This window comes from Colias eurytheme, chromosome 5, assembly GCF_061535395.1.
Source record: "Colias eurytheme isolate Ceu_HAF_F1 chromosome 5, ilColEury1 Martin Lab GWU primary, whole genome shotgun sequence".
Classification (NCBI taxonomy): Eukaryota; Metazoa; Arthropoda; class Insecta; order Lepidoptera; family Pieridae; genus Colias; species Colias eurytheme.
In genome coordinates, this window is record NC_142984.1 from 1,293,963 (window position 1) to 1,316,719 (window position 22,757).

The window sequence follows — 22,757 nt, forward strand, 5'->3', positions numbered from 1 at the left end:
GGTTTTCATCTTAGTTTTTCTACCCGCTTATCATTACATACTATTTTTCTTGTGATTTATGAATGAATGAAAAATTCTTTATTGTACACCTTAAAGGACAATTTAAAACACTTATTAACTTATTAAACAATGTACAGAGGGCGGCCTTATCGCTGACAGCTATCTCCGCCAGGAAACCCAAACGACTAGGACAAATGCTGAGTATGGTGGACAGTGCATAATAAATTAAAAAGTGAAAGAATTTATCATAATATTATGCTACAAATAAACTTCTTACCTTCCTACTGGCTTTACCAATTACAATGACATTTAGAATTTAGTTGAAGACCCAGAATAAGACTTTAAGCTACCCACTTTTTATCCCGGAAATCCCCTAAGAACGGGAACTATGTGCGCTTTTCTTTGAAAACGCGGACGAAGCCGCTGCGGGCGGAAATTTAGTTTATAAATAACCTATTTTATTTAACTAAATTATAAAAAAAATTGTCCAGTCATATAATTATTATTGTACAAATTGTGTGTGATGCTCGAATCACTAATGTGCTTTTTTATTTACCGTTCTGTTATCTGTATATTGTGTTCTGTATGTGCATTGCTGTGGTGCATTATATATAAAGAGACACAATGCACATGCACCACAGCAATGCACGAAGTAGCTTAAAGCTTTTCATGAAAGAATATAATTATTATGTAACATGGTTGGATCTTGGATCAGATTAGACTAGCCCCTACAAACAAAATAGACACGCAAATAAAGTTAGAAACATGAATGAACTAAACTATAATAAAATATGAATGCATTAAAGAATATAATATTTTTGCTGTGATTCTGAAAATGTTACATTTATACTCGGAATGTGTCGGAATTAAATCGAAGCGAATCAAAGTCTATTATCTATTAAAAAAATATTTGTAAACTGTGTTTGTGAATCATAACTTGTATTTCTTGTAATCTGTGGTTGCAAATTCATTTTTATTTTCTAGATTGTCGTTGGAATTGCAATTGCAAACGGTAGTGGGAAGAAGATTTGTTGTGATTAATTTCAAATAACTTATGATTTTGTATAGAAAAGGTGAAGCTAATACAATACAACTGTGAAATGGTAAACATTATTTTTTCTTACTATAAAAATATGCCGACGGTCATTCCTATTTGATCGCATCGTCCATGAGAATCTCACCGAAATATTATGAAAGCCTGTAATTTCAATTTGTAACAAACAGAAATAAAAAATATACAAAACCACGGAAAACCCTGTTAAACATTACAGAACTGCCTCAAAATTATGAATCTACACTCAAAGTAAATATTTATACATCTACCTGACATACATAAATTAATAAGTTGCTATTAAAATCTTATCGTTTTTCGTCAAGTATGAATGCACAGTATCTGTTTAATAACTGTACTCTAACTACTCTAAAATATGTTACATACATTCCGTGGAAAATAAAAAGTACTCATAATAAATGATGAAAAGTGCAATTTTCAAACTATACCTTCTACCCTCTAATTCTAATAGAAATATTAAACATTTACTGCTCTTCTGTATGTGTCTTTAATAAGAGGTTTAATTTTAACAACAATGTATGTTGAATCCAGTTATAACTAGAACTTTACTTATCTTAAGTTGTCGCTCACAAATGTTATTGTTTAAATTATATTAATAGAAATAAGCCATCCCTCACATCTATCATAACGCATATTCTAAGAAACTTACTTTATATCAATCTTGATTTAATAATGAAGAATTTAGTACTTAAACTATTTCATTTAGCAAAAGGAATGACAAGAATGTGTAATATTAATCAAATTATTTTAATACTTTACTATTTAACCCATTGACCACCGAGCGGCCCGATCGGGCCGAGACACAATAGATTTTCTATTGTGTCTGTGATCCGAGGACTGACGGATTAAAGCATCCAAATATATATAAACCATTACCATTGTAGCATTTAAAGGCATTCTTAACATAAAGGATGTATCTTGAATCAAAACATGAAGATCACCTCTAAGAAATACAGCTTCAATTCCACAATCCCGCAAGATCAAACCTTTTCTTGATTTTTTAAAAATATTATTACTTAATTATGTAATTTCTTCAGGCGGGGGCAAATGGCGCTGGTGGGGCTCACTGAGTCTGCCGTGCTGCGGGCCCCCTCCCACGTATATTGAGGTGAGAAAATAAATTAAAACAGTTTATCTGATTTTTTTTGTTATGTTTTTTATGTGGCTAGTTTCACTCTGCATCTTTTGAACTTAAAAGTATTCAATGTATGTACCATGCAATATTTTATTAAAATCTGATAAGCCAACTGTCTTCCTTATCAATATGTTAATATAAATAGTAAGATTTTTTGTGTGGCACATAATGAAAATTTTTTATTTTGCAGGAGTATTATGCAAATTTAATGTATTTCTATTTATTCAAATGTTATAGAATCTGTTATTTATATTGTGTGGGTCCCGTAAGAACTATGAATCACTACATAGTATAAAACAAAGTCGCTTTCTCTGTCCCTATGTCCCTTTGTAAGCTTAAATCTTTAAAACTACGCAACGGACTTTGATGCGATTTTTTTTAATAGATAAAGTGATTCAAGAGGAAGGTTTAAGTATATAATTTATTAGGTTTTAGACAAAGCGGGCGAAGCCGCGGGCGGTAAGCTAGTAGAATATATTGTTCAAAATATGAACAAGCTAGATAGCAGTTCATCCAATTACATGTTTTTAATGTTATTTCATTTTTTAATTCGTCCTTTTAGGTTGTGTTCCGGACTGCTGCCAACAAGGATCTCCAATGGATCGACAATGGATTAAATTGTGAGTTGTTTTCTTTTTTATCAAAATTATTGCATTAATTAATTTCGAAGGATGAAGATCTGCACTGACTTGATCATTTTGATGGGTTGCTGTCATGCTAAAGCTTAGTGTTTCATACAGACTGGATTCAAACTGTATAAAAGTGCATGATTTGATATTTTTAAACACTCATGCAGCATGATGATTCATGTAAACGCATGTCATGTTTGCATAACCATCTAGGGATTACTTAAGCATATATAGACTATCAAAAGCTTGATTACAATATGTAACAGAAAAACCGAATCAAATCAGACAATCTTATTGATATATATGTAATCTAGAAATCGAAAATTTTACTTAAACTGATTTAAAGTTTAAACAAATACCTTCGAACACCTTGCTTTTATGAACGAATTTAATTCTAACTAAATATTGGGATATCGTTATTGCATTTTTTATTCCCCTTGATGTAGTTACGATCGCTGGCCAATTACTGGGGACGGATCAATACATTTCCACTCTTATATCGCACCCTTGTGTGCATTGTGTATTTTTTTATAGATTAAGTAATACATACTATATTGAACTCGACCTAGATGGTTTTTTAGACCTAGACCTAGATTCCTTTTTACAATAAACCTCTCTATATATACCTATAGTCAATTTTATAACGACAAAAGCAAGTAACAATGCATGGATTTGTTTAAATGCGTATAATTTTCCACGTACACATATTGAAGAATCATAAAAGACTTATTGCAATAGAAAAGCGCAAAGTCGTACAAAAAAATACAGCTATTGCAATAATCATAATATAATTAATATGTACATTTCTAATAAGAAACATAACCCAACCTAAAACCTTACAGTAGCTAACCTTAATTTGTTGGTTGATAACATATTTCGTTTCGCGGTTGATATTTTAGCTTCATAACAATGTAGTACATATTAGAGATATCAAATCTCCAGTATTAGGCTATCGAAAAATGGGAAATTATTAAACATAAACTAGCTTTCCGCCCGTTTGCCTCTACAAAAATCTCGACAAATGACATACTAAAACTTTCCTCGACAACCACGCTATCAATTAATGAAAACAGAATGAAAATCGGTGCAGTAGTTTTTGAGTTTATCGCGAACAAACTCAGTGGAGAACTTTGTTTTATTATCTGTATATGTTTGTAAGATTGCATGTAACTTGATTGCATGTTCCTTTCGACTCGATTTTGAGACACTTTAAACCAACAGATTTGATTCAAAGTACACTTATCAAGGATCGGTGACAATACAATAATTTTATGAGTTAAAGGGTGTGTTTGTTAATTATATCTACACTAATATTATAAAGAGGAAAACTTTGTTTGTTTGTTTGTTTGTTTGTTTGATTGTAATGAATAGGCTCATAAACTACTGGACCGATTTTAAAAATTCTTTCACCATTCGAAAGCTACATTATCCACGAGTAACATAGGCTAGGTTTTATCCCGGAAATCCCACGGGAACGGGAACTATGCGGGTTTTTCTTTGAAAACGCGGGCGAAGCCGCAGGCGGAAAGCTAGTTAATTATATTATGTAGTAATACCTCAAGTTGTCAATACAGTCAGTCTATTGATGACGATTCTATTATTCTATGCCCCGAGCCTGGCACGTGGACCTCAACAGGGGGTCACTAATGATAGCGTTGGTTGAGTAGGGTATCACGTTTTAGCGATAGACTTCTGTTTAAAGTCTATGTTAGGGCTATTTTAGTCATCCTGGGTTTTTTATCGTCGTGTTTGCTTTGGATATAATTAACTGTAGGTATTCTGTATTACAAATTGTGTGTATGGTAAGTTGCCTATGTTAGTGAATAGTGATAGCCCATTGCAAGTGTGTCTTATTTTAGTTATAGTATTTGATGTGATTGAACTTACAAACTTATCTTGTACAATTTTTAGTTTATTCCTGTTTGGTGTGTGACTGTTAATTTTTACGGAAGGCATTTGCCAAATGTTTAAAATTAAAAACAAAGGTTATCAATGATATTGTATATTTAATTAAAATACAAGTGTAAAAATTAGAGTATGCAATTCATTATAATATATTATGCATAAAATTACGCAACGTTAATTAGAGATCGGAGATTGTCTGAGTGTCTTACTGGTGCTTTAGTAATAAAAACTAATCACACGACGTAAGCTTTTATATATCTGACTAGCTGTGCCGCGCGGTTTCACCCGCATTGCTCCGCTCATGTTGGTCTCAGCGTGATGATATAATAGCCTATAGCCTTCCTCGATAAATGGGCTATCTAATACCGAAAGAATTTTTCAAATCGGACCAAGTAGTTCCTGAGATTAGCGCGTTCAAACAAACAAAACTCTTCAGCTTTATAATATTAGTATAAGATGTGAATACTATATGCCAATAATTAGTTTCTTTATCTTACTCTCATTATGTTTTATATAAGTATTACATGTCGTTAGCGAAAGTTTGTCATTCCGGTGCTCACAAGAATGGAATGTGAGGATTCTTAGAATATCAAACATACATATTCCGATAATTTAATGGAAGATCGGTCGAAGAACTTTTCGTATAAATATTATTACCATTGCCTTTTTTCGTATAAATATTGTGTACGTTGAGCCAGATACTATTCACTTTTTTCACTGTAGTTCCTTTTATGTATGGACCAATTGTATTAATTTACTATAGATAACAGTTTATTGTAAGATTTTCCTAATTAGATACCCACGATACACGAGGTCTTGTTAGTAATTCAAATGTAATCAGATTTTTTACATTTTGATTTATGAAGTTAAATAAGTTTTGCATTATAAAGCCTCCAGTTGCGCCGCTTAACCGCACCCTAAAGCGCAAAAATCAGTAAACATTACCTTCTCGTCTTATAAATGGAAAAATATTTCATACCTCCACATCGTTGCAATAATCGTGTCTCCGGTTCGACTCGGAAGCGCGAGGGGAGAACAAATCTAATCTCCATGCAATAAGATGTAATCCCGAGGGATCCGTAGATTAAATGCTGGAATACTGGGGTGCGTTTGCACTATGCAATTTGTTAACTGAAGAAAATGTTCAAGACTGAGAAGATGTCAGTGATGAAGCAGATTTGATAATCTTTCTTGTGAGCACCTATTATGTACTGGAAATTGACGGAATAAGTATTTGACGTTCAAAAACGTTGGTTATCATCCTGTATATTATCAAGAAATTTCTGGGTCGAAAATAAATGTGAAAAGCTTTTAAAATGCCCCTTATTCTGAAAGTCAGTAGACACAAAGCTCGTTCGTTTAATCAGTTGAAAGTACATAATCAAGACTTGCCCAAAACAAAAACAAAAACAAAAAAAACCTCTCATCTTGAAGGTCAAAGCTCTTCCATCAGTTAATTACATAAAAGTAAACAAAACTTGGCCAAAACTAACTGATCCCAACCCCTGTAAGGGTCGAGTCAATCGATAAGTCACGTGGACTCACGTGCACAAGGCTTCATATACTTCCAATTAATATGAAGTGAATCATTTGTTAACGGGTCTTTCACAATTGTATTTTGTTTGTTTTACGAAGGAGGAATAAATAAGTTAACAGGTGAAGCAGTAGTAGCTAAGAAACGTATCTGGTGAGTTCAATCGAAAACCGTTATACTCTGTCCATTATATTATTTGCTTTTTAACAGCTTCACGCCTATGAAGGATTGTATTGTCTATGTTAAAATGTCATACAAATAATTATCGTTCTTCATGGACAGGTCCCGCCCACTTAGTGATGTCTACACAGAATTATTCAATGATGGGTCGATAGATTATAATAATCGATAGAAATACTCTGTAAAATATATCCGATGCAGAATAACTCTTCTAATATGTTATATAATTTAAACGTAAAGACAACCAAATTGTAAGATAGAAACCAATAAATAATAAAATATTAGTTTAGTTTAGTTTTAACATACAATGCATAGATATGTGGTCTTATTATTACATATCTTATTAGTACTAATTATTATTTACGTACCTGATTCGATTTATGATAATATTTTTAATTTATAATTGAAATGGTATCACAATCGATAATCTTTTGAACATCACTTCTGGTATCACCCGTCGAGCTGTCAAAAAGCAATTCTTATAGTGGACAGACTATAAGGGTGCGTATAAAGCAAAATTACCAATCTTCTATTAGATGATACGTGTAATATTCAAGACCAAATCTAAAAAATAAAATATATATCAAACTAGATGATATGTTCAACGATTCTGTTTAATCAAAAACATAAAATATTAAAATTTACTCGATAAAAAAAAATCACCAAGTTAGCTCTAATTTTCACACTTTTACGTTTTCTACTTGACATGGTAATACTTATTATGATTTTTTTTTCATAAACAATTATATTAAAACATTTGTAAGATATTTGTCAGAGCATTTTGTGTAATTACTTTTAGTTTTGGTTTTATCTGCGATAAACCACTTTTGGCGCTCTTTTTTTCTCGAGATAAACGTTTGGTTTTGTCACGATAAAAGTGGTTTATCGCAGATAAAACCAAAACTAAAAGTAATTACACAAAATGCTCTGACAAATATCTTGCAAATGTTTTAATATAATTGTTTATGAAAAAAAAATCATAATAAGTATTACCATGTCAAGTAGAAAACGTAAAAGTGTGAAAATTAGAGCTAACTTGGTGATTTTTTTTTATCGAGTCAATTTTAATATTTTATGTTTTTGATTAAACAGAATCGTTGAACATATCATCTAGTTTGATATATATTTTATTTTTTAGATTTGGTCTTGAATATTACACGTATCATCTAATAGAAGATTGGTAATTTTGCTTTATATGCACCCTTTAGTTTTTACGTGATGTGCGAACAACTTGACAGAGCTGACCCACTATCGCTATAATTATGCTATAATTTATGAATGAATGGACATACGTTTTGTTCCTTTTATTTTTGGATCATCTATTTTATTCCGCACATTCTGTATTTTTATCTGTGATCGGGAAATATTAATCGAAAATTACCCTTTTTGAAGGAATTCATTTATAGATTACAAATAAAACGTTATCGTTCAGAACCTTAAAATTAAATAAAATGCATATGCGAAATACAAGTGTAGTCATGTAATTGTAATTACATATTTTTCATAGGAACTAGAGGCTTTCAAATATAGTAAGAAAGCACTAGGTACATCTCGGGAGAAAACCAGCAACAAACAAACACACATAGTAAAAACGTGTAAGTAATTTCTACGCGGATTTATATTGCGAATCCATGCAAAATGAATACAATGATAATGTATGCGAAAATCTCCAGCGCCATTCTTCCGCTCTCTTTAATTAACTATTGGTATTCAATAAGCGTGGTTTCCTTTTAAATTACGTGCCAGGAATATAAGCGAGCCCGTGAGTCATAACTAATATTTCATACATTCGTGCGATTTTTGTCTAGACTAATTTGATGCAGTTTTTCAAAAACTAGCAGTGGGGAGCACGAGTAATTAAAGATTCGAGAGGGATATAGCGAGGAAATCGATGTATGGTATTCGATAGTGCTCCTATTGAACTTTTTTCGTATTCGTCTACTGGACACACGATCCGTGTTCTTTACTTGGTTATTTACAAGTTTCAAGTTACTCCTCCTTTAAAAAAAAAAAACTATCCTGTTCTAATAACATTCTTATAAGAATCGCAATATACTGTCAATTACTTCTCTAGTTATTAATATGTTGATGTGTAATAAGGACTCAGGACACTCGTCAGAAAGACACCCAGAAAATGGGATGAACTCGTAACTCGTAATCCCAGTTAAAACATAAAAGGGCACAAGAATTATACGTGTCCCTTTCACAAAAATCGTCGAAACAAAGGTATTGTTTACGATGACATCTCGCTAAGTGGGGTACGGAAACTGTATCTCGGCGAGGCCTTTGAATTTTTCATCTCAGTTTATTGTAAAATTTCAACCCTTGCAAGCAAGCAGTGCTTTGCTAAAGTTCCACTTTGTCCTAGTTTTGCGTACAATTGCTTTGTGAAAAGTGTTTAAACGGTAAAATTATTTTAATAACAAAATGTTGTTTTTAGAATGTTTGAACAAATTCTTAGGACAAAGGTAATGTTATTCGTCGTTTTTCAGTAGTTTATGAAGATCGAAAGGTAAGATATAAAAAGGATTATTATAAAAACAATAATATCCCACTTTCTATCATTTCAACATCTCCATGTATCTCTATGTATGTTAATTAAGAACTCAAAAAAATATCACTCTGTATACGTATAAACCAATAACCTCCCAACCAATTGAACTGAGAACTTATCTCATATACATTCATCAAATCAATGATTCTACAGCATACATTAGCAATTTTATTGCACATAATAAATTTAGAGAGATCCAAAGATCGACCTTGAAGCTATCCAAACGTAGGCAGACGGTATAGATGGAGACGCGTAAACAATAAGATGAGGTAACTGCATCGGTATCGATTGCAGCCTTCCGCCCACGAGCGGCTCGCGCAGGCACACGGCCAAGTGTGATATGCGATACAAGGAAAGAAAGAAAGAAAATACATTTTAAGCCAAAGCAAATTTAAAAAATAGTACAATAAGTACTAAAGCTTGAATTAAGGAGAAGCAAAACAAATAATGATGATTAAACTAATGATTTAAACTCAAATTACAAACTTTGTTTAGCAGCGCTTTTGTATCGTCAAAATACAAAAAAATAATAATTTATCTCAGACAATAATTTAATTATAATTTGACTGACCTGTTGGCTTAGTTGGTAGTGGCCCTGCCTTCCAAGCCAGAGGTCGTGGGTTCGATTCCCACACGGGGCAAATATTTGTGTGATGAACATAGATGTTTGCTCTGTGTCTGGGTGTTAATTATCTATATAGGTATTTATTTAAAATAATAAATGTATGTTTATCAGCCATCTGGTTTCCATAACACAAGCGAAAGCTTTAGTATGGGATCAGATCGTGCCGTGTGTGAAAATTGTCCTGAAATATTTATTTATTTATTATTTATTATTATAATTTAACCCCCTGTTATTAGATTCTCCTGTATGTTTGTATGTAACCGACTACTTTAGACTCGATTAACCTTATTTGATTGGACAGATTTAATTCAAACTTAGTACACTTATCAAGTAGCATGTTTTTTTTACCTATGTGTATTAATTTATTAAGAAAGTGGTGTCTGCATGTTTATTTGCCTATTGAAAATGCATAGTTATTTATAGATTAGCATTATTTTATGTTATGTTAATTTAAATCTACAGTGAACATAAATAGCATGAACAAAACTTGTAGCATTCGTTGTAAATGTAAATGAAAATTGTGAAAAGAAAACGCAAATTTTTCATATATTGTTCTGCAATTAGCATTTAGAAATGCTTAATTTTTTATGTATGTATTAACAATTTAACATACTTAAAAAACGGAAAGAGTAAAAATTTTTTTATTGTTTATCTACTGAGTTACATGACTTACATGATATGTATTAGGAATTTATTATAAAAAATGGAACAAACATTCATATTTTGACAAAAAAGTGTTAATTCGCATAGCGTATACCGGTATATTTCAATCAGTTATCGAAGTCTTTATTACAACACCTTTACCTTCTTGCTATTATTAATTGACAATTAGCATGAAGGTATGTGCATACGTAATATGGCAGTTAGTTGCTTTTCATGTCAGTAGTCGTCGTAATTTGTTGCAATTGCTATGAATAAAAAAGGCGATTTTCTACTGCTTTGAATAAAATGCTCGTTATTCCACGTTTAACTTGACACCGATGAAAGTTTGATGTTATCGATTGATTGGATGTTAAACATCAGATATTTTAGGAGAAACTAAATCATGGCCAAAACTATTTGATAAACGAAAATTGCAAATTCGTTTACATATCTTCCAGTAATCGTCTACAGAATGCTGATATCAATACTGACTTTAACAAAGTATTCCGTATAGCCCCCGGTAGCATCGTTGAACGACGCCCTCTAGCGAGCACTCCCTCGCACAACAGTTGGAAATAACCTCATCCCTCGCTCTCCCAACCGGCCCGCCCACGGTGGAAACTAGATTCTATTGTTCCGCAATAAAGCCCCAATTTATTAACCGTGTGTGGCTCATCGGCCGTTCCGACATGGCGCATTAATCGATTGATGGCATTAGCGGCGTTGCGGCAAACTCGACTATACGCTTCAGCAGTAGAGTCGATAATCGCGGCGCCATCACGCTCGGATACGCAGAAGCCTCCCCCAGGGTTGTTCGATCCTTCAGTCGCCTCACCGGCGTGGCCCGGACGCGTCGATACCGTACACCGTACCAACAACACGTCCACTGTTTCCTTCCTCGCGAAGGGAATCTGTCGGATCGGTCAGTTCTATTTCGCGTTTTTAGCTTCACGTTAAAACACGTCGAGAGTGCAAACTGTGGGTGATAGTGCATTGTGATCCCTTCGTGATTTTCATGCCGATATTCGCGAAGCTTCTACTTAATATTTAGCTTAGTTTTCGACGCTTAGTTTTTACAGTATTTTTTGGGCGTAACGAGAGGTATAAGTCTGGTTATTTTTGTGTTGGATATGATCGTGTGGCTTGTAGTTAGGAGAGTGCTTCTGTCCTTGTGAGGCGAAAGCTTCCCAATTGGCGATTTATATCGCGAAATGAATGCATTATTGATGCAATGCACAGCTTGGAGTGATAAATAGTCGTGTGATAATTATTAGCAGTTGAATGGATCGAAGCTTCAAATAAAATAATATGTAAATTGAATACCTACCATGTTCTCTCTTCTTGATCTTTTTTTTGTGTTACACAATAAAATTTGGTATCTAATGACATAACCAAATTATCACATTATTGCTATTCGTACTATCCTGTTTATTTTTTTTAATCTAGTTTAGAATTTACCTAATAGGGATACATTTGCATTGTCGTTGGTATGAAAATCGATTATTGGAAGTCATGAACATCATATTGCGTGTAAGCTTTAGGTTCATTGCCAAAACTTATGTAAACAGCTGCTGTTATATGAAATCATATTACTTTACAAAATTGTAATATTCAAATTGTCGGTAGTTCTATGCAATTACTTATTTAGTTTTATATTTATTATTATTCTGCCCTAAAAGGTGCGCAACTGTAAGTTTGTATGACAGAAAACAAACTACCAAGATTACCTAATCCTAACCTATTGAATGGAAAGGAGAAAAAAATGAACATTTTTTAACCTATAATAATTACTGTCCGTAACGTTGCTGTCTAAGTTATCATCTCTCTATTTAACCTTCTTTATGGAACCTTAATATTTGAGCTATAAGTTATTTATCAAAGAAATCGTCGAACCTTCCCGAATAACACTATAGAATTGACCTAAAATATACGCGATACTTTCAAAGAACATTCAAAGAAATTAAATATTTTATAAGTGGTTCTTGAAATGCTTTTTCGAATATACTCACAGTAAGAACGCTTTTACAGGATAAAGTCGATTGACTACGGTTCGAATGTCTAAAATGTAACTTACCATTTACAATAACTTTGGTAAGGAAATACTTACTTTAAAACGCTCTTTCAGGGTACCTAATTACCTATGATAGATTGTTTACATTATATATTTATATATACAAGCGTCTCAAAACTAAGACCCCTTCATGTGTAGAATTTTTGGTGAAAATTAAGGAAATCCCTATATTTAATCATTCATAGGTGTTTAGGTAGGGAGTGCTTCCTGGGGCCATGGGGCGCGGTTCATTTAACTAATACTGATAGTATCAGCCACGCTAATCTACTAGAGGGATGGTAAAATTTTGCAGTGTATTCACCTTTAGTGTTACTTTTTATGTAATAATGTTTTTATTCACCTTTTTAGAATGTGTTATAAGTTAACTAAGATCTAAAAGAAAGGGAAGAAAGCTATTCTGATTTCATTTACATAAATAAAAAGACGTGTGGCACTCGGGGACTGCCGCGGTAAAGCTATTGCATGCTATGCCTTCAAGCCACACCTCCGTGCCCGTCGGAGTGGGGAGCGTGAGGATTTTTCGTTACGGAATTTCTCGATTCGGTCCCCGCGCTCAAGGCCCGCGATAGAAGCTATGCAATAGCTTAAAAATAAATTAGAAAAAAATTTAATTATAAATGCTTGCGGCCAAATTTTGACAGGCAACCCTGTCTATATATATATTCTCCTAATTATAAATATACATAAAATTTTGGTTTTAGCAAAAAAAATTATGAACGTACTAATCCTGCGGTGGGATCTTATACTTTATGTTTCATTCGATACATGCCTGATCAGGGTTACAATTATAACCTTCAGCAGTGGTAGTCCACTGTATGATGTTTATTTAGATGATTTATAGTAGGTAATACGTATCGTTTCGTATTATGCTATGCTAATGTGTAAACACTGGCCTATTTATGTTTTACCATTTTTACTATTAATATAGGTATCATATCATAATTGCAAGAGGACGATTGCATTAGTGAATGTTTGTAAGCTATAACTCATTTACGTCACGGCTAAATTTATCTGGATGAAATTTTCGAATAGTTACAGTGGTCTGGAATGTCCGGACAATGGTCTGGAATAGCACATATTATGCAGTCTTCTTTTCGAGCAGGTAGTATTGCATTGGAGCCCAGCCGCGGGCTTTAACTAAATCTACATAAAGTTTATTGGTCGTATCAATCAATACATTTAAATAAATACGATTTCTATTTACGTAAGCCCCAACAAGTAGGTACTCATGAATTTTTAGAGAATCCACCACCGATATACTTTTTGATTTTCGTAAACTTTCTTCGGTAAGCTATTTAAATTTTTCTGCGATTGATATCTACTTTCACTGGTAATAGTCGATGTTGTGAAAACATTCCGGTAGAATGTTCTAGAAAGTATGATTAACTTAAAAATAAAAAATAATTTGAAAAACGTGCCAGTTACATTCCGTGGAATTAATTTATAAAATAGGGAAAGGGGTACTTGTATCTGTTAATTTGTTAATCCATTACAGCTCTATGGAAGGACAAGCCAACAAACACATATCAGTATTAACTATATACAAATTGAGATCTTTAAATAACTATCAAATTTATTTCATGGCGCCATTCATTGATAGATTATAATATGTACATACAAAATAATATCTTATATATAAAATTCTCGTGTCACAATGTCAGTCTGCATACTCCTCCGAAACGGGTGGACCGTGGACCGTTCTCATGAAATTTTCTGTGCATATCGGGTAAGTCTGAGAATCGGCCAACATCTATTTTTCATATGTACCACGGGCGAAGCCGGGGCGGACCGCTAGTTATTTTATATTAATCTACATGAAATTAAATTTTGTACTTTCAACGTTTCAAACGACACGACCTCTCCCTTACACTTTACCTAACATGCCCTTTCATTACTGACCTACCTCTGAAACCATCACATAAAAACATAAGATCTAGATTATCTGCCATACAAACACAGTTCGTTCTGAATACATTGTCGCTCCGGAATCTAAAAAGTGCTGGACAAAACTATGGATGCGCAACGCATGCAGATGTGACTTTCTCGATGCAGTTTCTTACGTGATTGCCGATTGGATGCTCTATTAGTGCTCTATTAGTGATAGTCTATTGGCCTTTCGATAAAGATGTACATGGTGTTGTTTTTTTGTAGAAAACTTTTTTTTTTATTTTACAAATATTAATTTTGTACCTACTTGTTTTATGTTCATATTAGGAGCGATTTAATACAGACTTGCTGAAAAATATAACAATTCACGCGTAAAAATATTGAATTGCGTAGTTTATGACGAAATATGCCTTTAGTAGGGGGAGTGGAAATTTTGATGAAAATGTTATTTAATTTGTAATTAAAATGAATAAGTTCAATAAAAGTAATAAAAAGTATTAAATTTATAACAAAAATCAATCACGGAGTAGCTACGCAGTACATACAGCTTCAAATTGCATCGTATAATATCGACGTATGTTTACAAAAATAATATATCCTTTTTGTTACCTATAAGATAACAATAATATGAATATGACACATTTGAATACAATTCTCTTTGCATTTTCCTTTGTCTGAATATGAAAGTTCTTTGTAATGTTTTGATTTCTTGTATTGATTTTACAAGGCATTACAATTAATCATACAATAATGAATTTAACTGGAAATAAGAAAAGTTGTGGTCGATAATAATAAGTGTGTGTTTGCAAAACATATTCAAATATACATTTTTTTACTACGCAACGATAGTAAAAGTTAAATGTTAATTGACAGTGAAAAGCGAATAGCGCCAGTAAATTATAACATCAGCCACTGGAGTAGTGAAGTGCTAATTAAACAATATTCATATCATATTTCCTTGAGAACATAATACAAGTGCACTAAACGAACGAGTCGCTTTGATAAACTGACACCGTGAAACAATATCCCCCTGTATAATTGAGTGCTCGCACGCAGCGTGCGTACGCGAGTCGCAGTTGAGCGTCAGTCGGTCTCGCGGCACGCGGTCATTGCGCGCGCATCGACCGCCGTTCTCTATTCAAAAATTTCGAACGCGATCGCGAATTTTGTTTTTAAATATTTTTTTTAATAATGCAGTGACTATTGACCACGGTCATGTTGTTATGAAGTGCCAGTGTTGTGAACAAGTTGTCTCGCTTGATTGGACCATGGAGTACTAAACGTTGTTGTGGGTACTTTGGTTTCAGGCACCGGTGCCTTTTGTCTAGCGGTTGCGTTGGTACAGTTATGATTAGACATCGGATTATATGCATTTGCATATTTGCATATGCAAATGCATAAAACTCGCTAATTACGGCGTTAGTGCATATTTTAGCCTTTTTCCCCAATAGTGCATATTTCGTTAAGTAACGGGAGTTTTGATTGGTCGACTAACCTTTATTAGCCAATCAGAACGCTCAGCGAGTAAACAAACCCTATTTTGGCATGGTAAAATGGCGAAAAATTACAAAATGGGCTCCATTTTAAGTAAATTTTGAGCTATTCAAAATAGGGCTAGATTACCCTAAAACTTAAAACATGGGTTGAATTCCAAAAAAGGGCTAGATTTAGCCCGGAAAGGTCTAAGGTGGCAACACTGGGCTCGCGGGTGACAAACGTCACAAATTTGCGCTCGAAAATTAGGTAAAAATGCCTAATTGCATATTGGCACAAAAACTATACTAAATTTCATGAAAATTTCACTGTATTTGTACAATCTTTGATTTAAATATATAAAATAATAAAGGTTTTTTGATTTTGTATTGTGCATATTTTAGGCATATCAGTCGTTTTTAGTGCATATTTCGGCCTTTTTTAGTGCATATTTGCATGCATATTTTGGCATTTTGTTAGTGCATATAATCCGATGTCTAGTTATGATTATTCCAACTTTCTATGGAAATAAACATTGCGAATAAATATAGCCTTAGCAGAACCCAGCAGTGCAATTACCAATGGTATGACATTAATGTAATCGAAAATGCAAGTAACAAATTTGAATTGCACACTGTAGTATATACTTGTGAATATTAGCAACTTATTTATAGTTAACTCGATAATAATACTGCTATTGCGGTAATGAATAGGCATAACTAATTAATATGTCGTACAGGCACACTTTGTGGTAACCAAAAAAGGTCTTGGTAGACAGAAATTAACACTGAAACTACTTCTATACCTACATAAAAATAATAATAAATAATAGACCTAGCAAAATATAAAAGTTAATATGCATTTTGTTTGTTAATTGCATTGAAATGTTAAAAGGAGAACTAATTAAGCGATAACAGAAATAAATTTTAAGAGATATTTTTATTTGTTTTCTATAAATAAATTGCATTTTTATTGCAGAATATAAATGTTAGTATACACAAGTTTTCCGCCCTCGGCTTCGTCTAAGACTTATGTCTCAAATTATATTCTTAGACCTTCCTTAAAACTACGCTATCGATGAAAAACTGAAAAGTGAGTGAAAATCGGTGCAGCTGTTTAGAATCGCGAACAGACTTACAGAATGACTTGGCGGTGGACTGCTTTTAAATAATTATTTAGTGTTGCTTTTAAAATATAATTGAATCGTGACAATGCTCTCTAGATGGGGTGGCATGCAAATTTAAACCGTCTATTAAATTATCGTTAACGATGCATGCAGGTACACAAAATAAGTTTCACAATTTTGTCAATTATCAATTAAAATTTTAGTGTCAGCAATCCCAAAGTAGAAATATAGTAAAACTATCTGACCGATACCCCCCTTCTTCAAACAACTTTGATTTCTTTACCCATACCACAGAATACTGAATAGCTGTGCCCCGCGGTTTTACCCGCAGTGATACGCTCCTATTGGTCTTAGCGTGATGATATAATATAGCCCATAGCCTTCCTCGATATATGGGCTGTTAAGAATATAGTAAGATAGTATACCTAAATAATTTGGAAAATCCAAAAGTGCACGCCTCATAATTTTTTTTTAATAAATATTTATTAATTATTATTTTTGTTTATTTAATAACAATTAAACCACATCGAATCAGACCCTGAAAAATGAAAGGGTTCTATTCCTGAGCATACTCAAGCGTAAGAAAAAAAAAAGACTCGATTAGTAAAGTATTTCGGTCGCTATCGTGTTAACAAGAAAAAGGATCCGCACATACAGACACACGGACGTCCAAGACAGAACTTTTTTAAACTGTTTTTTAACTAGTTTAAATAACAAAAATGACATCAAAAATATCATGAACGTTAAAAATAGTGTTTTTTCTTAATATGTGTGTGTATGTATTATCTTACAAGTGCAATGTATGATACATAAAGACATTTTAAGTTTGAAAAATCAGATGTTTTGCGCGAAGTGACAGTAGTACCCACCTCAACGCTTCGCTTATGAGGCGTGCAATTATAATGGTTATTTGACGACCACAAATTTTATCGCTAAAGAAAATAGAAATAAATAATAATAAATAAATCGACGTTTTATTGAACAATAACACAATACTTGCAGTACAGCGCAGGTGAGATTAGATTCAAAAGGTCGTAACTCACGCACCGGGCGTTCCTCAGTTTTGTTAGTGGGGAACAGTAGGATAATGCGGGTGTGACGTCATAGTTTACGGAAATGACGAACAGACGGAACATGTGTTTTGTTATGCGTTGTTTTAGAATTTAGACGTATGTGGATGATGGTATTACGAAATGTGTCTCGGTTTTTTTTTTGAGAATTAATGTGTGTATCTTGAGACGATAATATGGTAGAAGTTATGTTGGTGTTTTTTTATCATATTTTACTAATTGTCACTAACACGTATCACACTAGCCATAAGATGCCTTAAGTTACTTGAAAGCCATAAAAAAATGCTTTCATTATGTTGTTCTCTTGGGTTAATCTGTCCAGATACATTAAGTACATAGATCTAGGTTAATTAGACGTACTATTCCCCACTATCCAATAAAACGGTGATAGTACAAACGTTCTTGACCTAGGTACCGAAATACGTACGTACACTGTGACTGGAGTAACGACCGAGGTGAGAGCGTGAACGTTATAATTATTAGATGCTAAACCCGCACATTGGTACAGTGGTTCTTGGCTTAGATTCCCGGTGAAGACGAAGAAAAAAAAAGACGGGTTGCACTCCGGGAGTGCCGGCAGAAGTGAAAACTTGATTATTAACGTTGAGCATGTTTGATATCCATCCGTCTTACGCTTTTTCGATCAGGTCAAGTGTCCTGACGCGAGTTTAAGATTTTATACTCATTACAGAAAAAGTGCTCAACGCCGCTAAATAAGTTTTCACTTCAAAAATGTCTCGGTCTGGTAAGACATAGAAGGTTGATCAACTACTTGTCCCTAAAGGAAATCGATCAATGAAACAGATGTATAATGCATCTGCCCCTTACCCCACTAGGGGACATGGGACTTCACTTTACAAACCCGCACATGCATGCGCCATGCATGCGCTGCGGCATGTCATGCGTCTATACGATTTGTTGCATGTGTGGATGCAGCTTTATAATGCGTTTAAAATTTACGTAATGGTAATGGGTGGGTTAGTTAAAGACGTATGAAAATGTTTTTCACGGTGCAGACGATGTAGGTGAGAGATCTAAGGTGTGTAAATAAATGACTTGTATCTTCTTCAATCCTTACTGAGAAAGACTTTTCGTTGAAAAACTGGTCGTTGGCCCATATATTATGATCTACTACAGATCAAAAAGGCTACAATAGTGTAGACTTTTATACCTACCGAATTATATATTATGCTATATATCTTAATAAGTATTCAGATTATGAGGTAATCTCCATGCGGTCGTGTGGTGTAATTCATACTGAAACATGCATCGATTAATATAATTTTAGAAAGTTACGTATAAATTAATTACCACCGACTTGCCAATAAAATTATGAATGCCCCGAATTACAAATAACAAGTAATTATTTTGTTTAACAATGTTGTAGTTAGAATATGACAGGAATGATAAGAAAATCAAACATTTTCCCAGTTAGACTACCATAGATTGAAACATAAATTGGGATAAAAATAAAATAATTTGGAAAATCCAAAAGTGCACGCCTCATAATTTTTTTTAATAAATATTTATTAATTATTATTTTTGTTTATTTAATAACAATTAAACCACATCGAATCAGACTCTGAAAAATGAAAGGGTTCTATTCCTGAGCATACTCAAGCGTAAGAGAAAAAAAAAGACTCGATTAGTAAAGTATTTCGGTCGCTATCGTGTTAACAAGAAAAAGGATCCGCACATACAGACACACGGACGTCCAAGACAGAACTTTTTTAAACTGTTTTTTAACTAGTTTAAATAACAAAAATGACATCAAAAATATCATGAACGTTAAAAATAGTGTTTTTTCTTAATATGTGTGTGTATGTATTATCTTACAAGTGCAATGTATGATACATAAAGACATTTTAAGTTTGAAAAATCAGATGTTTTGCGCGAAGTGACAGTAGTACCCACCTCAACGCTTCGCTTATGAGGCGTGCAATATAGCCTATTCCATTCACCGATAACGTAGCTTTCGATTGCTAAAATATTTTTTTAAATTGGTTCAGTTGGTCAAGAGATTACCCTCTACGTCTACAATGTTAATAACTCAGAAATACGAAAACTTAGTTGGAAAATATTATTATAGTCGAGCCAATTTAATAGGTAACATTTGACGTCTATCAATTTTATCTTCGAAGAGAGGTAACCTGCTTAAAAACATCGATTATAGTGAAATTAATCGATACGGATTTGAAACATTTGTCAATCGAATTTATTAATTTATGATGATTTTTATTCACAAGTAATCAATGCATTCGATTTTAGATGTCAGATTTCGATTTTTAGAGTAACGTCTCTGGTATTTAAAAAGAAAAAAGGTTTATTGACACAAAATTGTAGCGACGTCAGTTCTTCAATTCAGAAATTGTTTATTATGTTTAGAATGGTTTATCAGTAAAATGAAATCTTAAAATTACTTGTATCGGTCATTATTATTATAAATATGTAATCGTAATTCAAAATAATTTGGAAAATCCAAAAGTGCACGCCTCATAATTTTTTTTTAATAAATATTTATTAATTATTATTTTTGTTTATTTAATAACAATTAAACCACATCGAATCAGACCCTGAAAAATGAAAGGGTTCTATTCCTGAGCATACTCAAGCGTAAGAGAAAAAAAAAGACTCGATTAGTAAAGTATTTCGGTCGCTATCGTGTTAACAAGAAAAAGGATCCGCACATACAGACACACGGACGTCCAAGACAGAACTTTTTTAAACTGTTTTTTAACTAGTTTAAATAACAAAAATGACATCAAAAATATCATGAACGTTAAAAATAGTGTTTTTTCTTAATATGTGTGTGTATGTATTATCTTACAAGTGCAATGTATGATACATAAAGACATTTTAAGTTTGAAAAATCAGATGTTTTGCGCGAAGTGACAGTAGTACCCACCTCAACGCTTCGCTTATGAGGCGTGCAAAAGTTAAGCAAATGTGCAGTTCTAACAAAACGAAATATCATGATATTCTATGTCGTCGTTACTAGGTTACGTTGTCGAATTTTGTTGAAATGTCAAATGTTGCCTATAAATGCATCTACAGACGCTCCGATTTGGTTGGTGCCAACCATCCGACCACGACCAAATCGGAAAGTGTAGAGAGCGGTCGGTCCGACATAATTATTATTAATATTGGTTTGACGTGGTCGGATGCGCCAGCAATACCGACCAAACCAACTTCCTATCCGATCCAACCAAATTGGAACGTTTGGAAGCTTTGTTCCGACCAAATCGGCTCATTCACATTTGCAACGCCGCCGGTGTAGGACGTCAACATGAACGCCGAGGGAGTTACGGTCACCGAACGTGACATATTAATAAAATTACTGGAACTATATAAAGACTTTCCCTGTTTGTGGGACTTAAGTAACAAAGATTACGCAAATAGTGATGCGAGAAATCAAGCGTATTTTATTATGTTAGAAGTATTAAAAAAATTGACGTGCGGCTACATTAAAAACCTTAAAAAATAAGTTATAAGAGCCGCATATGACTGTAATTTTCTCTATTTCTATAGTAGAATTTAGCCCATTCTCTTCGTACTATGGTCAACTGACATATTACTCTATGGTCAACTGACAGTTGGAAGGCCAACCGTCGGACAATCTGTAGCAATGTTGGAATGGTTGCCATGTCGGTTCCAATATGGTTGGCACCAACCAAATCGGAGCGTCTGTAGATACACTTAAAATGGCTCTACTATAGTATAGAAGTATATCTAGATTGTATTAAGTGCACCAAACACGTCCAATAACTTACTGCATAATTAAGTTTGACAGCAATTTGAGGTATATATCTGTAGGAATCTACTCGTTGAAAACCGCAAAGATGTGGTCATGTGAGATATTTATGTAGACAAAATAAATAGGTAATTATTGACATAGTTTAAAAAAAAACTATACTTGCTGAAACTCATGAAATTATTGTATTGTCACTAAACCTTGATAAGTGTACAGAGTTTGAATTAAATTTCCGGTTTATACAAACGTGTCAGTTACATACAAACAGACAAGTGTAGCTAATAAAAACGTGTTAAAAATCGTTTCATTAGTTAACCCAATCATACAGTTTTGCATTTGCAACCTGCATTCATTAGGAATATGGTAATAGATCATGTTACAGTCGGTGAAAGCCATTATACATTCATGCGACGGTGGTATTTGCATCTTACACAACTATGTTCATGTTATTTGATGAACATGCCACTAGATTGTGATCATGTTAGTTAAGAAAACAATGCTCTTGATTGTAGAATATAGATGAAGCTTTGTTGTGACCGCGACTTTCTACAAGTAGCTAAACAGTCCATTGTCATGTGCCTAATCGAGCTTATAGGTAAATCTATATCTACCAATATTAGAAAACTGAAGAGATTGTTTGTTTCAACGCGCTAATCTCGGGAACAACTGGTCCGATTTGAAAAATTATTTCGGTGTTAGATAGCCCATTTATCGAGGAAGGCTATAGGCTATATAATATCATCTCGCTAAGACGAACAGGAGCGGAGCACTGCGGGTATAACCGAGGAGGCCAGCTAGTAATAAATACATAATATACAGGGTGTACCAAAAAGTAGTGATGAACGGAAGCTGAGAGGTAGAGGACCTAGAGGGCTATCCGAATCACCCCCATGTATGTAATGCGATTTTTCGTATTTTCGGAGTTATGACGATTTTTTCAATTTTTCACCTATCGCCGAGTACGATGATATTTTCACTCATGCTGACGTCAATGATTGCGGAAGATGCTTGATTTTTTTTGTGTGCTAAGCTGAAAGATAGGCCAATTCAGTATGGTAACATTTACTATCGTTAGATCTTTGAATGGAATAAAAAAAAGAATG

General features: G+C 33.5%; 1 protein-coding gene across 6 annotated transcripts in view; it reads left to right on the forward strand.

Annotated features, from left to right (window-relative positions):
• Window positions 1-991: 991 nt before the first annotated feature.
• Window positions 992-22,757, forward strand: part of LOC149908262 (uncharacterized) — a 68,201-nt gene continuing 46,435 nt past the window's right edge. The window contains exons 1-3 of one of the 6 annotated variants that reach the window (XM_090101688.1): window positions 992-1,103; window positions 2,110-2,180; window positions 2,770-2,827. Coding sequence is in view for 1 of the 6 variants with exons in the window: in XM_090101687.1 (XP_089957813.1) it covers window positions 16,289-16,291 (3 nt within the window). In the remaining 5 variants the exon portion in view is untranslated. Of the gene's footprint in view, window positions 1,104-2,109; window positions 2,181-2,769; window positions 2,828-11,251; window positions 11,378-15,381; window positions 15,523-15,558; window positions 15,578-16,206; window positions 16,292-22,757 lie in introns of those variants that run through there. The other 5 variants (XM_090101687.1, XM_090101685.1, XM_090101684.1 and 2 more) reach the window with 5 other exon arrangements.